Genomic DNA, 15,235 nt, shown 5'->3' on the forward strand with positions numbered 1-15,235 from the left:
AGCTATTATATTTTATCCCGTTCTAGCGCTGATGCTTCGTAAGAATTCCACTCATAGCGGCTTGATGTCAGCGAGCGCTGCTGGCAAATCAAAGTCTGGCTAAGCCTCACCCTATTTGCATACAAATTGACCAGCTGATCCCTGTCACTCTGACAATGCAGCCAAGGTACACCCAGACTGCAAGGCCTGCTAATTACAGCGTGATCCCCTTATATTAATGCCAAATGGATCCCTAGTTTGCAATGAAACCGGATGCCCTGAAGTTTCCCCTTTTTGTCGACCCTTGAGAAAGTTTGAAAAGTTACAGTGTAAATTTTAATTGCGTATCAGGACTGCTGACTCACTCTGCAACCGAATGGCTCCTGCTCAGAAGACACGCTTTTATTTAGACCGTGCTTTTTTTTTTCAGCACCCTCCTCCCGGTGTAATATTCAGTTGTCGCTAGCATTGGCCAGATAAATTAAATGATTATTAAATTATGAACGTTTAACATGTTTTGTTTTTAATAATGCGCCTTGGGTTTCCAATTACACACTGACCCCTAGTGGCCACTGTCTACAGCCAATGAATTACCTTTCTTTTTATCTCAGGTAATTTAATATTACAGCTAATCGAGTACACACTGATAGCTAAATAAATCTAGAACTTTCTAATCCAAGCACATAAGCATGTAGCCAACAATTGAATATAATTTCTCAAAAATATTTGATATGACTTTGCATGAGGTGCTATTTAGAAGTATAAACTCATCAACAACACAGAGAAATGACATTGGACTGACCTAATTTTCGAGATTCTGTATTTTCAATCTAGTCCACCAGGTGGCTTTATTGGAATATTTGCATTTTCCAGTACGCCTTGTGTAATAAAGCACAAATACAAAACGATAAGATGTTTCAAAGAGAGGAAAAAAACATACAGGGAAAATAATGGAATTCCACAATACATTAATAAATTCAGGATACTCAAAAGGTCACTGTAAAAACATACAGTACAGTTCTGATGAAAATAATTTTGCAGTGGGATGAAAGGGGATTAAAAGGATTTCCTTGACATAACATGAGTTTGATGGGAATTTAAAGTATGTGAACAACACCACAAGTCTATTTTTGGGACTTGAATATCTTGTTTGGAGGATGAACAGCTGTTTGCATGTGAAAACATTTGGGTTCACAGTTCATGAGGTTGTGTTTAAGGCACCACAACAATGCGCATGGTGTTGGTGTAGCCAGATCCTGGGCGCCAGCCTGTGACAACGATTATAACGTCGCCAGACTTGAAGTACTTCCGGGTCTTACCTGAAAATCAAAATGGAGGTTGTAAACAACTAGGCCTACATGTACAAACGTAAATGGTTTTAGTGTCTGATATATGGATATATCAAACACTCTTGACCACATCTAATCGTTTACATTTATATGTATTCATTTAGCTAACAATAGGACAACAATATGCAAGTTCTATGACCTTTCCCAGATTATATGATCACATATAATACATTATTTACTACCTGCATGTTAAATTGCAGCTTGTGATTTTTACTACATAGGCTACATGCTAGCTTTTAGCTTTAGCTTTGAGGCCTTAGGCAAGCTGTTTAAAGTCAAGCAGTTTAATTTACAGAGTGTAAATGTTCTTATTCTTCATAGCTGAGGACAAAAACGTTCTAAAAGCAATTCCAATGATGTCATTCCTCTGAGTTGAGACACGCATGTAGTCAAATATTGAAACTTTATAGATATAATCAGTGTTGGGTGTAATGCATTAATACGTAATTAATTACTCTAATTTATTTACTTTTCCCTTGAAAAAGTAAAGTAAGGGATTAGTATTATTTTTTCTGTAATTTAATTACAGTTACTTCTGATGTAGTGGATTTAACATTAAATGTAACTAAATGTATATTCGGTATCGATATTCTTGTCTGCGATGAAGGAACCAAAATCATTGTTGACATCATATTGCACTCAGGGGCGTATACACTCAATATCCTCTAATTAAATTATCTCTAAAAGAAAAATGCCATTGTCTACCTTTGATTAGCAATAACAAGCAACAAATTATAGCTTTGTATAAACTGTATTGTATCGACTATTGAACAAAAAAAGCTATTGACCAAACAAAGAGATTTTCCCTAGCTGCATCCCTGTAAAAGGTAACCAGCTCGGTAAGTGACTAAAGACTAAATCAATGTGCATCTGTTAGTGTCACGCTAGATAAAGTACTAGATTTGTCTAGATGTCTCATTACCGATCTCCAGGGCGAAGCTGACACGTAGATCCACATCCTCAGCCCATACATCATTAGCAGGCTTGGTATAGAGGATGGGGATGATGCTGCGATACAGGTGCAGCTGCCGAGATGTCTGGCCGTTACGGGTCACAGCTATGATAGGAGCACGTGGCCTGTATCTGGAAAGCAGCTGGGCAGACCTGAGGAGACGTAGACACAAAATATTAAGATGATAATAGAAAGTGATTCTTAATGATAATATTATTATTCTAATTATTCTCCTTTTAAGATTCAACCACAATGATGTCATAAATTCTTATTTTGCTTCTTATGAAATATTTAAATTAATAATACATATTTGTATTATGTGTAATAAATAATTAACATTATTAATATGAATTCAAATTATTTATATTTTAAAGAGAGAGAGAGAGAATAATATTATAGGTCATGGAGTCTCCTTTTAAAATGCGGTCATGACGACATAAGATGCATGTATTTTAATATTTGAAATGTAAAACATACATGTCAGCAAAAGCTGGAACAGGAAATAATACACAACCAAATAAACGCGAATGGCATGAAAACGGGAACAAAGGAAGCAGGTACAGGAACTAGAATTTAACCAAAACAGAACATACACGTGACATTAGTCCCCCCTCCCAGAAGGCGTGCCCTTGCACCATTACTACCCCTTTAACCCCATAAACCTGAAGTGTACCACTGTCAATTATTCAGTTTAGCAACTATTATACAAAATACGAGACAGCATGATGCACCTGACCAATCAGAATCAAATACTCCAGATAGCTGTGCAATAAATAGATGTAATTCAAATGCTTGTTTGAAATAGGATCTCCTCTGGTTGAGTCAGTCTAAAGCACGTACTCCCGTGTAAAAGTCCCAGCAAGTGTGCACTTTTGCCTCTACTGCGGGACAAGTGAATAAGGAGTTTAAATTAGCCAATGAAATGTCAAGGTTCAGGCCTGCAAAGATCAGACTCGCAAAGGTCAGTCTCGCTCAGTGTAACGAGATGCATTTCGATCAGCCACAAGGCAACCCGGATAATGTATGAGAATGACAAAGAGACAGAGACTCTTTAATGTGGCTAACTTCTACACAACTGTGTGTTATGTGTTTTAAGAGGAAGCAAAATCTCTCTTAAAATGGCATAAGAGGAGGTGCATAGTTCAAAGCATTTACATTCATAAGTTTTACATTCTTTAGCTCATGTGCACAACACTGAGTTGAGCTTACTGTACCTAATATTAGAACCATGTGTGTGTGTGTGTGTGTAAATGCCACTGTAAGACTTTAGGGTTTTAAAGGTTGTCTCTGACCTGCCAGTCTTGGTGAGGACGATGATGGCACTGGCGCAGCACTTGAAGGAGGCTTCCACTGCACCAATGGCCACGGACTCTGTGGGGTCACGGGTCAGATGGGAAGTACGACGAAGCTCTTCAAACAACTGCCTGTGGAACATGGCGCCCTCGGCTTCACGGGCGATCTGAGGCAACAAAAAATGTAAACAAATGAGGATACAACAACCTTATTTTATTGTCAAGCGAATGCAGCTCTAACTAAAGGCGTGGACACGTTTACTGTTGTTCAGTGAAATCCAGTAATTTAATAGGAATTGAATAGATTTCACATTCATAATATGGTAAAAAATGGACAAAATAAATAAATACATTAATAGTCATTTTAACTGGAATCCAATTGATTGGGAATTTCAAGATATTCCCACGCAGAATTTGCATTCGGATTCATGTTTTTAATGCAAATTTAATGCGTAACAGAAAGCTGGTTGGTTTGAATTTGACTTCCATATGAGTGGTGTTTCGTGCATCACTACATTGACAGACAATGGACGTCTTTGTCACCCAAATTTCGTAAATGTGGCTGCAGATTTACTTTAGGGCCAGATTTACTAAACAGGCTAAATTAGCGTTAGAGCGCAATTCCACAAAAGAGCCATTGGGAGTGGAAAGATCTGCATGTGATCTATCTACTGACAGTGACGACGCACAAATTAATGAACACAGATGCAGCAGGATCATTTCCATAATGACTAAGGAGAGCAGTCATTCTACCAAGAGCAGTATTAAATAATGCCGCAAATACTAGTAAATTGACAAGCGCAAACCTAAGTGAATCAACAAGGAATATTGAGAAGAATTCAATATTCTCCTCCCATACATTTTTCATCTGAATGGGAAACTCCTACAAATGCACAGCCACAAAAACAACCCTGTCCACGTCTTTTCAGCACAAATTTTTCACCTTGTGCCTTTAGTAAATCCTGACAGTAGTTTTTAATGGCAAACGAGGGTTTGCGCTGGCTTAAATCTGGCCCTTAGTGTTAGATCACAGTATTAGCATCTGATACCGTCATTGGTATCATGATACCACCAGAATACTTTAATTGCTGGAAATGTACTTCGTTTGATAATGATAATGATTAAAAAAACATGATAGCTGGTAAATTTGATAAGGAACCTTTGATAGTGAATGAAGAAGCTGCAACTGTCTAGCATGTTGCAGATCCTCATTAGTATGCAAGAAATCATCGCCACAGCAGCCCAACAGATAATCGTAATTACATATGGCACAGAAACAAGCATGTCAAAGCACAAATCCTGGTAGGCTAACATACTCTTGCGAAACAGAAGTGCACTTAATTGCATTAAGCTACTGTTTAGTTTTGCTAGCTGTGCTTCTAGAGTTAAGAGGTCTGGGATAGGATTACATGAATGTTATGCTTAGCATGCTAAACTTACAGTATGTTAGAATATTAGCATTGCCACACTTATCACCAGTCAGGGCACAGTCAGAAGGGGGCGCTCTTGATCAAACCTGATGCTGTATGTGCACAGACTCTATTGGGTATTCTCCCTTTGCGGTCTCTCCACTCAGCATGATACAGTCGGCACCGTCGAGCACGGCATTGGCCACGTCGCTGCTCTCGGCGCGGGTGGGGCGGGGCTTCTTTATCATGCTCTCCAGCATCTGACAGTCGAAGAGAAAATCGGTGGATGAACAACAGTCAATTCGTGCTCGCTGAACTGAGCCGGCTCACTTGCTTCTGCATGGTATCAGTCCTAACCTGTGTGGCGCATATGATTGGTTTCCCAATCCTGTTGCAACGACCAATCATCATCTTCTGAGCCAGGAACACCTTCTCAGTAGGGATCTCAATACCCAGATCTCCACGGGCAACCATGATACCATCGCTAGCCTCCAGGATCTCATCAAACCTACACAAATAAGAAATAATCAGAGCAACAAACTCACTGTAACGTTGCATGGGTGGTTGTAGCGGAATTCACGAAGCAAACAGTCTTTAATAAATAAATCAAACTGGCTCCGGGAACAGGTAGCATATCCACACAACACAAACAATCCAGGACACAGCAGCACTATAGAGAACTCAGGGTTTAAATAACATTGAGCTAATTGGAAAAACAGAAAATGGTGTGGGATAATTAACTACTAATAATGAATAAAGGCAAACCATGAAACCAAAATAGAACAGATCATTTCCATTACACTATTTATTGTTTGTTTAACATATCGTGAATATATTTACGATTACTGTTTTCTATGTGAATAAACATCACTCCAGTCTTCAGTGTCACATGATCCTATGCTGATTTGCTGCTCAAGAAACATTTCTTATTATTATCAATGTTGAAAATGATTGTGCTGCTTTATATTTTTGTGAAAACCAATATATATATTTTCTTTCTGAATTCTTTGATGCATTGATTTTTAATGTTATGATTATTGGCCTGAAAAGAAAATTTGGGCAATGTATAAAAAACGATAAATTATTAATGAGCACTGTTCGCCATGATGGTTTTGAATTGTTTGAAATATGATTGGAATCACTTCAAAAAAGGAAGATAGGGTTAATGCAACATGTGCTCTCATATCAGCTACATAAAATTGTAATGAGAACATTATATAATATATATATAATATTGCATATAATACATATAATTGTGTGCGTGGGACAAGGCTTTAAATGGTGAGACTTTTGTTTTTGTAATCAGGCTCTCAAAATTATAAAAAAAAAATTGGATTTAGATTTATCGGTCAATATATATTGGTTATCGGCTTTCAAATTTAAAGAATCATCGTATTGGACAAAATTTTCATATTGGTGCATTCCTAATTTATACTGTATATATATATATATATATATATATAATATTATTTATAATATCACTCACTTGCGTACACCCTCATGGTTCTCCAGCTTGCTGATGATCCTGATATCCTTGCCTTTCTCTCCGAGCACCTTCCTGACAGCTTGCACGTCAGCAGCCTTGCGGATGAAGGAGGCAAAAACCATGTCGACGCCCTGCTCCACACCAAACTGAAGGTCCTTAATGTCCTTCTCAGACAATGCGGGCAGGTCAACATTGGCCCCGGGCAGGTTCACGCCTTTCTTGCTGCCCAACATGCCTCCGTTCTCAATCTCGCAGTTCAGGAAATCAGAACCTGGAACATTTATCCATGTTAACACATTGAAATTTGGCAGTCCTGCCATGATGCATCACTTATATTATGGTGCAAAAGGGTTGTACATTTTATGTGGTAATGGGAGGAGAGATTCATTGAACTTGGAACTCACCAATTTCCTTAACCTTGAGTGAAACAAGACCATCATCCACAAAAATATGGCTCCCCTGCTGCACCACCTTTGTGATGTTCTTGTAGTCCAACCACAGGGTTTTATCATCGCAGTTGTCCATGAATTTGTCATCCAGAGTGAGCTTGATTATGTTACCTTTGACAAGCTTGACCTCCTCAGTGCCACTCTGAAGAAATCAAATAGATGAGAAATTAGACCTATAGATCTATAAGTTTCTAATATTGAAAAAGACATCTGAGAATGAAACGCCACACTTACGCCCTTAATAAGTCCAGTCCTGATCTCAGGGCCTTTAGTATCCAGGGCAATGGCCACAGGTCTGTACTCAATGCTACCAGGTCCAAAACTCTCAGTGGCTTCACGGACATTCTTGATGGTTTCAGCATGGTACTGCATGAAAAAAAGGTTATGTACTGTAAAATTAAGTGTCAGTGCTTTTAAATTTTAACTTTAAGTTAGCATAAGAGAGGTTATTTTTAAATGGGGGTTACCATTGACAGCATGAGTTGATAGACACATGTCTTTGCAGTAAAGTCTACCGCTCAATCGCCATGCTAGTCTCTGTCCTGTCTGTCTAATCGCAGACTTGAGGCAGAGACAGAGAGGTATATATAGAATCAGGGAGAGAGAGGTTATGTTTCCAAGGACCCACACTAACATTTGACAGCTTCTGAACTACATCTGAATAAACATGAATGGTCTGTACGGTTCTGTATAGTTCAGTCTATATTTTGGTTGCCATCCCTTTCATTACATAACGTGTGTAGGCAGACGGATCAGAGCGGCTGACAAGATCAGCTTACAACTTGTGACATTTGAAGAGACACATGGGAAATGCACCAATAACGGAGGATCTACGATAGTACGAACGTAAAGTCTATAGCTATAAGGGGGTGAGAGACTTTTGAAGAAATCTTATTATTAATAATTAAGATTAATAGACTGCGGAATAGATGCGATTGTGTACCTCATGAGTTCCATGGGAGAAGTTCATACGTGCAATGTTCATGCCGGTCTTGATCATCTCCCTCAGTATCTCCACAGATCGGGAAGCAGGTCCTGCATTAAGAAAAAAATTAAATGTTGGAAACTTTTCCTTAAGGTTTTGAGGGACCATTTGCATTAAAGGAGTGGTTCACTTTTGAAAAAACTTTTGCTGATAATTTACTCACCCCAATGTCATCCAAGAAATCCATATCTTTCTTTCTTCAGTCGAAAAGAAATTAAGGTTTTTGATGAAAACATTCCAGGATTTTTCTCCATATAATGGACTTCAATGGGAACCAAATGGTTTAAGGTCCAAAAGACAGTTTCAGTGCAAACTGTTCAAAGGGCTTTAAACGATTCTCGCTCGCCTTGCTCTGTTCTGTGACGCACGTTTGTGACTCTCCTGTTCGAACTCGTTCATCATAATGAACAAATCTTATTCCGAGTCAATTCGTTCGCTGAATGAATCAAATGACTCGGAAAAAATTTGTTAATTTTGATGAACGAGTTCGAACAGGAGAGTCACAAACGTGCGTCACAGAACAGAGCAAGGCGAGCATTTGAGCTTATAAAACTCAAACGTTGTTATTTATTAAATGAGCGATCGTTTCGCTTGATAAGACCCTTATTCATCGTCTGGAATCGAAAAGCCCTTTGAACAGTTTAAAGTTTGCACTGAAAGTGTCTTTTGGACCTTGAACTGTTTGGTTCCCACTGAAGTGCATTATATGGAGAAAAATCCTGGAATGTTTTCATCAAAAACCTTAATTTCTTGAATGAAGAAAGAAGGACATGGACATCTTGGATGACATGGGGGTGAGTAAATTATCAGCAAAAGTTTTTTTAAAAGTGAACTAGTCCTTTAAGAACTTCCTAATGTGGTCCTCTAACCGATGGTGCAGACGATGCCTGTGTTGCGAGACACTGTGGGTTCAGAGTCGATGTCCAGCAAGCACATGTGCTCCAGGAAGGTTTCTGCCATAGCAGCGTGCATCTGCTGCTGCTGAATGAAGGCAGAATCTGTAGTCTTCGTCTGAGACATGGCTGGAGCTGCGACTGGGAAATTCCTGGAAGAAACATGGACAAAGCATGTTTGGGTGGCTTACGTAAGGACACTGTTTATGTTGAGCTTTTTATTAAAGAAAGAAAAAGAAAAAAGAACTTTTTACAAAAAATAATGTACATTAAAAGAATATACTAGTGTTAATGTTTGTTTTTGACACTTAATTGCATGCTAATCGTAATTAAATGAAAATGTATTAAAGTGTACATTTATATTAAATGGCATTAGTTGAACTTTAGAGTGTTTTTAGACCCATAGGACTTAAGTGCATAATTATTCATATGGAATTTTATCATTTTAATTGTATTCTAAAATATGCTTTATGTAATTTCTATTGAAACTTGTTTGTCATGTATTTAAGTGTATTTGTTATTACGCATCTGTATTGACGAAGTTGCAATACAGTACATTTGAATTATGTTAACTTTCACTACGGTTAAAATGTACATGTGTACATTATGTACAAATGTACATTATTATTAATGAACATACATATTAAATGATGTTATGTACAATAATCACCCAATAATGTTGAATGAGCCTAATACAAAACAATATTTTTTTTTCGAGAATATATTTTAATACATATAAAACAAACATCAAATATCCATAAACATCAGAATATGCTAAAGTTTTGACTAAACATATTCGAGTAGTGTGTGTAATTTGTCAATAAATAACCATATCTCCAAAATCTAATTATATTTATGGAATGGTTCAAATACATTTATTTTAGAGGTTAAAACGTCTATTTAAAGCCTGTTTTCAGGTCGTAATAAGCATCTAGTGAGTTTGATCTTCGCTGTTTAGATCCTCTGTCCTCCTACCTCAGAAGATGAACGCCTGCAGGTCAGAACTTCTGAGCTCTATCACCGCCACCGTCTGAACTTATCCAGTCTGAACTGACCGGCACTACTTCCCACAGGCTCTGCGTGTTCTTCCGACAGGATCGGATGGATATTATAGTTCGGTATTTTCAATGCAGCGCATATGATTATTACATTAATAATATTAATAATACGAAATATATTGATTATATGTATATACTTCTGTTATGTATTAGGTGTTATTTCATCTTGAGCGAATGAAGTTAATCAGACGCCACCTGAAAGTAAATAGGAATGAACTTGAGACCGTCATCTGAAGTAAGTGTGATGTTTTTATTTTGGGATTTAACGAACTAAAAGCGAATTATGAATTCAAATTCCCATGTTGAAAGATTTAAATTTTGCTTGCCATTTTGATTTTGTATTGCTGTTCAGAGTATTGTATGATCCTGTTTCACTCAATGAAAAGAACAGTAAACAGTCCCCCAACACCCTCACCACTCCTTCATGTCATTTCATAAATACCAGGCATTACTGGCATCTGGAGTACTAATAATAGCTCAAGGCCTACAGCTGAAACTTTGATGCCCATGATAGAAAGGCTTGCTCATTTGATTCGATGCCCACTCTGAATGCCATTTCCACAGATCATGAAAGGTCAGATCATCTGAAGTTTTGCATATATTATATCAAAATATTGTGTGTATTGTCATAATTACTCTGTCATTAAATTCACTACACATACTTACCCTTTAAGTTGATGGATAGATGGTAACAGTAGGCATATGGGTGACCTTTAAATGTCCATAGCTTCCTGTCTAAAATTAGTTCAGGTGTACAGTAACCACAGTAACTAATTCTACCTGCTTTCAAAGCCACCGTTAAATCGAAATGGACAATTCTTAATTTGTAAGATTTATTATAAATTATTTATCCGTGCACATAATTATTTACTAATGTGCATTCATCTTTAACCAAGAACACTTCCACTTCTTGTTTCAGAGTCATTTCTTCTTTCTGATGACGTGTTTACTGGCGTGAGAGCGGGGCTACCTGTTACTCACATGAGATCGACCAATAGCAAACCACAACCATTCGAACGATTCCCAATGGGCACAATAAAGTCTGGCACTACATTTTTTATTGTTCGAAAATACGTTTCACTCACTCTATACATCAAACACTATTGTGTTTTATTTCTTGCCAACTTTAACTACCAAATGTTGCAAGAAATTTTTTTTGTTTTGGTTTCATGCAAAATCCTGTTGTCTATCTTTTTATTCACTCCTAAAGAAGGAGTGCTCCTATGCAAGCATAGACGGATGCATGTGAGAGATATTGTAGTGTACTAAATTCTAAATGTGAATATTTGTTTTGCATGACATCAACTAACATCAGAAGTGGAATACAACAAACAAATCAACTTTAAAGCCAAAATGACTGCTTCAAGGCAACCAAACATTTTAGCAATCATGCACAGTCCAAGTTCACTGTCATAGGGAGAACATGTCTCAAGGAAACCCTTTACCATTGGCAGTAAGTAATGGACACCTAGATATTTCTTTACATGGGTATGCACATGGGTTGCAGTTTCATATGTATTTAACAGGCACTACAGACTGGTAAGAACATGAACATTACTTATTGATGTATATTTTTTAAATTGTAAATATCAAATATGTTTCAGCTTACACCATGAAACATTTTTAAGCGAAAATTACATAGTGTACCTTTAAATTCAATTAAATCAAAAAATTATTATTGTAAGTGATTATTATTAACATAACTGTGTCAAAATCATTGGGAAGTGAGGGATATTAATGGGCCAATATGCAAAATAAATATTTTCTAAAATTTTAAAATATACATTAATTGTCAGAAAGATTTGCTTTCTTTGTGAACATGTGGTAAAATTAGTAATCTGATTTTTCTTTTCTTTTTCATTTTCTTTTATTAGAGATCAAAAAAGTGGATGAGTCTGAACATACAGCCCTCTAGTGGACAATATAAAACCATCAGGCTAACTCCATGGACAACTACTGTCTGTAAGTGTCTCCTGACTCACACAATACACAGGAGTCAGCATTGCTCTTGTGGAACAGTTTGTCCTGTAGTTATTTTCTCTATACTCTGTTTCTACACAGCTTTATTATTTTGCATCTCCAGACGTTGGGAAATAAGGTTTGTTGTCCTCATTTTAGATCATCCATCATTTTAGAACCATCAGGTTCAGAGGTCAGCTGTCTCTGGTGCATGTGAGGTATAGTATATACAGTACATCCATACGCTGCTGAGCGCAACGTTTTTAGACTGTGTAACTAAACGCAACAAAAATGACAGGGTGAGAAAGCATCTGTTCATAGCAATGTGGATATGTTTAAAGCACCGCCATCATGTCGACAGATGAAGTAGCCTAAATAAATCGCAAAATAAAACATGATTCAATGATTTGTAAATGTAAGTACACATTGATTAGCCTGGCTGCGCCCTCCTACGCACTTCCGCTCAATTTCATTTTACTTCAGTACTACTCTATGTACAAATGAAATGTACTAGAGTCTGGTTGAACCAGGCTACACATTGATGGCCTAAGACACGAAACAAGCAGTTTGTGTGAGAAAACGAACAGTATTTATATAGTTTTTACCTTTTGTAACCACAGCCACAAAGCACCCTCAGATCACTTGGACATGGCTGTGGTTACAAGAGGTAAAAACTATATAAATACTGTTAAACGGCTCGTTTCGTGTCTTAGGCCATCAATGTGTTCTTACATTTACGAGTCATGAAATCATGTTTAATTTGGACTTCTCTGTGCATGCTCTTTGAGGTGGACCCCATAAACGTCCATTATATGACTGATAGACACAAACGGTTTGACCTAAAAAGATCAAAACTGAAACTACTGTGGAAACAAAGACACCTACATCTTGGATGCCCTTGAGGTAAAATTATTTCAAAGTGAAATATCCCTTTAAAAGTATCCAAATTCTTTTTGGTGCATCTGTAGTGTCCACAGCGACTATGCAATATTGTTAATGTTATTTCTGCAGTATCTGCTTTAGGACCAACATTACCAGGTGTCTGAGACGAGGATAATTACAGATGTTGCCAGGATGTTGTGTCTGAGATCATAGGTAAAACACACAAACCATGTTACTTATATAAAATATATAACATAAACTGTCAATTTTTTTTTTTGCAAAGCAATGATTGTGATTCCATCTGTAGCTCCAGAGTATGTCAACAGAAAACGCCCCTAGTGTAACGTGAACATGATACAAATTGGATGGGTTCGGCTGTTGACAGGCTAAGTATTTGTGTCATGATCTCTTTTGCAGTGCTTGCTCTGTACAGTTAAATGGGCCTCTCTCCATCTCTCTCGGATGTCTCCACCGCCATCCATCTCTTTCAGATCTCCTGTGTTGTTCCCCACTCGCCGTAATGACTAAATGATGAGGTACTGTCACAATGTAACCTATTTTTATCCACTCAAAGTTCTTGTTAAAGTGATAAATTATAAAAATGACTTTGTTGAGCAGCTTAACATACCTGGAACAGGAAGGTATGATTTGTTGAGGGCTGAGGCCCTCCAGGTCAATTCATCTACAGTAAATGTTTTACAGTTTTTTTTAAAATTCAGAATCTTTCAAACATTATTGCTGTAAAATGTATCGCTTGTCCATGTGCTATTGCCAGGCTAATGTGCTATAGTTTTATAGCCAATTAATTTTTAGTGTAATACCAATGCCCAGTGATATGCCATAAAGAATAGAATACAATACAATTAAACCACAAACAAAACACAACAAAATAGAATTGAACACAGTAGAATAGAATTTAATAAAATAAAATATAACTTTTACGTTATTGACCCTTTCTTTGATATGCTGTTTATTTTTTACTCCGCTTTGTATAATTTTGTATTCCTTATTACTGATTATACCCTTGTTTGTTTCTATGGTTACTTATGATTTGCACTTGTCTCTCATTATGTTTGTGAAATAAAAGCATAGAATAAAACCATAGAATATAAGAAATAAAAGCGTAGAATATTTTTTACTGTCTATGAATAAAACTCAACACAATAGAACTTATCACACAATAAAAGAACACAATATAATAAAAAACAATAGAGTAGAACCCACAAAAAGAGCAGAACACAGAATTGAATTTACCTACAAAATAACAGAATATAATAAAACAACACAACAGAATAGATAACAATAGCATACAACTTAACACACCATAAATGAATTTAATATAATAAAACTTTATAGAACAGAATTTACCACACCATAAAAATAACTAACTAGAAAAAGAACACATAATTACAAAGAATTCAACTCAAGAACAGAACAGAAAAAAATTAAATAGAACAAAAAAGACTAGAAGAGCACATAGAATAGGACACAAGTCAACACAGTAGAACTCAACACACGAGGACAGATTAGAATAAAACTCAATAGAATAGGATAGGATATAATTAAACTTTATACAATACAATAGAACTCAACACATAGCTAAATAACAAAACAGAAACAAATTTATAAGAAAAATAATCAAATGAAATAAAATAAAACACAATAGAATAGAACACTAGAAAAAAATTGAATATAACACTAGAATATAATTAAACTTAACACGATACAATAGAACACAACACACCACAAAAGAACAAAACAGAAACGAATTTATAAGAAAAATAATACAATGAAATACAATAAAGTACAATAGAATAGAACACCAGAAAAAAAATTTGGAATTTAACTCACCATAAAGAATAGCATAGAATAGAACTTAACACGCCATAAAAACTGAATAGAATAGGATAGGATATAATTAGACTTAATACGATACAATAGAACTCAACACACCGCAAAATAGAAACAAAATTATAAGAAAAATAATCGATTGAAATACAATAAAACACAATAGAATAGAACACCAGAAAAAAAAAATTGGAACAAATTGGAATTTAACTCGCCATAAAGAATAGCATAGAATAGATCTTAACACGCCAAAAAAAACTGAATAAAATAGGATAGGATATAATTAAACTTAATACAATACAATAGAACTCACTGCAAAATAACAAAACAGAAACGAATTTTTAAGAAAAATAATCGAATGAAATACAATAAAACACAATAGAATAGATCACCAGAAAAAAATGGAACAAATTGGAATTTAACTCGCCATAAAGAATAGCATAGAATAGAAACTTAATAGAATAATACAAAAGAATAGAATAGAACAACATAGAATAGAAAACAACTCAGCACAATAGAATAGAACAGCATAAAGCAACAGATCAGCCCTTTGTTTAATGAATGACACACACTCACACGCGTGTCGTGTGTATAACACAGCATGCATTAAGAGATGAAAATATCAGGTCATGACACGCAGGGGGGTTGCATTTGATCTTCTGTTCCATGATCTACCAGGCATGTCTTTTCAGCT

The 15,235-nt window shown here is 36.2% G+C and overlaps 1 protein-coding gene across 1 annotated transcript; it reads right to left on the minus strand.

Moving 5' to 3' along the window:
• Positions 1-794: 794 nt before the first annotated feature.
• Positions 795-9,787, minus strand: pkmb (pyruvate kinase M1/2b). Its single transcript, XM_039657739.2, has 11 exons — positions 9,770-9,787; positions 8,771-8,946; positions 7,860-7,951; positions 7,151-7,282; positions 6,872-7,058; positions 6,468-6,738; positions 5,339-5,489; positions 5,089-5,241; positions 3,573-3,739; positions 2,251-2,432; positions 795-1,298 (listed from the first exon to the last, which is right to left on the minus strand). Exons 2-11 carry the CDS (start codon positions 8,919-8,921, stop codon positions 1,192-1,194), a joined length of 1,593 nt encoding a protein of 530 aa, XP_039513673.2. The 5' UTR covers positions 8,922-8,946; positions 9,770-9,787; the 3' UTR covers positions 795-1,191.
• Between the last annotated feature and the right edge of the window lie 5,448 nt (positions 9,788-15,235).

This window comes from Pimephales promelas, chromosome 25, assembly GCF_988280905.1.
Source record: "Pimephales promelas chromosome 25, fPimPro1.hap1.1, whole genome shotgun sequence".
Classification (NCBI taxonomy): Eukaryota; Metazoa; Chordata; class Actinopteri; order Cypriniformes; family Leuciscidae; genus Pimephales; species Pimephales promelas.

Coding starts and splice junctions, on each gene's coding strand:
- pkmb (XM_039657739.2), bottom strand. CDS start 8,921: ATGTCTCAGACGAAGACTACAGATTCTGCCTTCATTCAGCAGCAGCAG. Junction 6,739..6,871: donor ACTCAAGGTTAAGGAAATTG/GTGAGTTCCAAG, acceptor TAAATGTTCCAG/GTTCTGATTTCCTGAACTGC. Junction 1,299..2,250: donor CAGCTTCGCCCTGGAGATCG/GTAATGAGACAT, acceptor TTTGATTTTCAG/GTAAGACCCGGAAGTACTTC.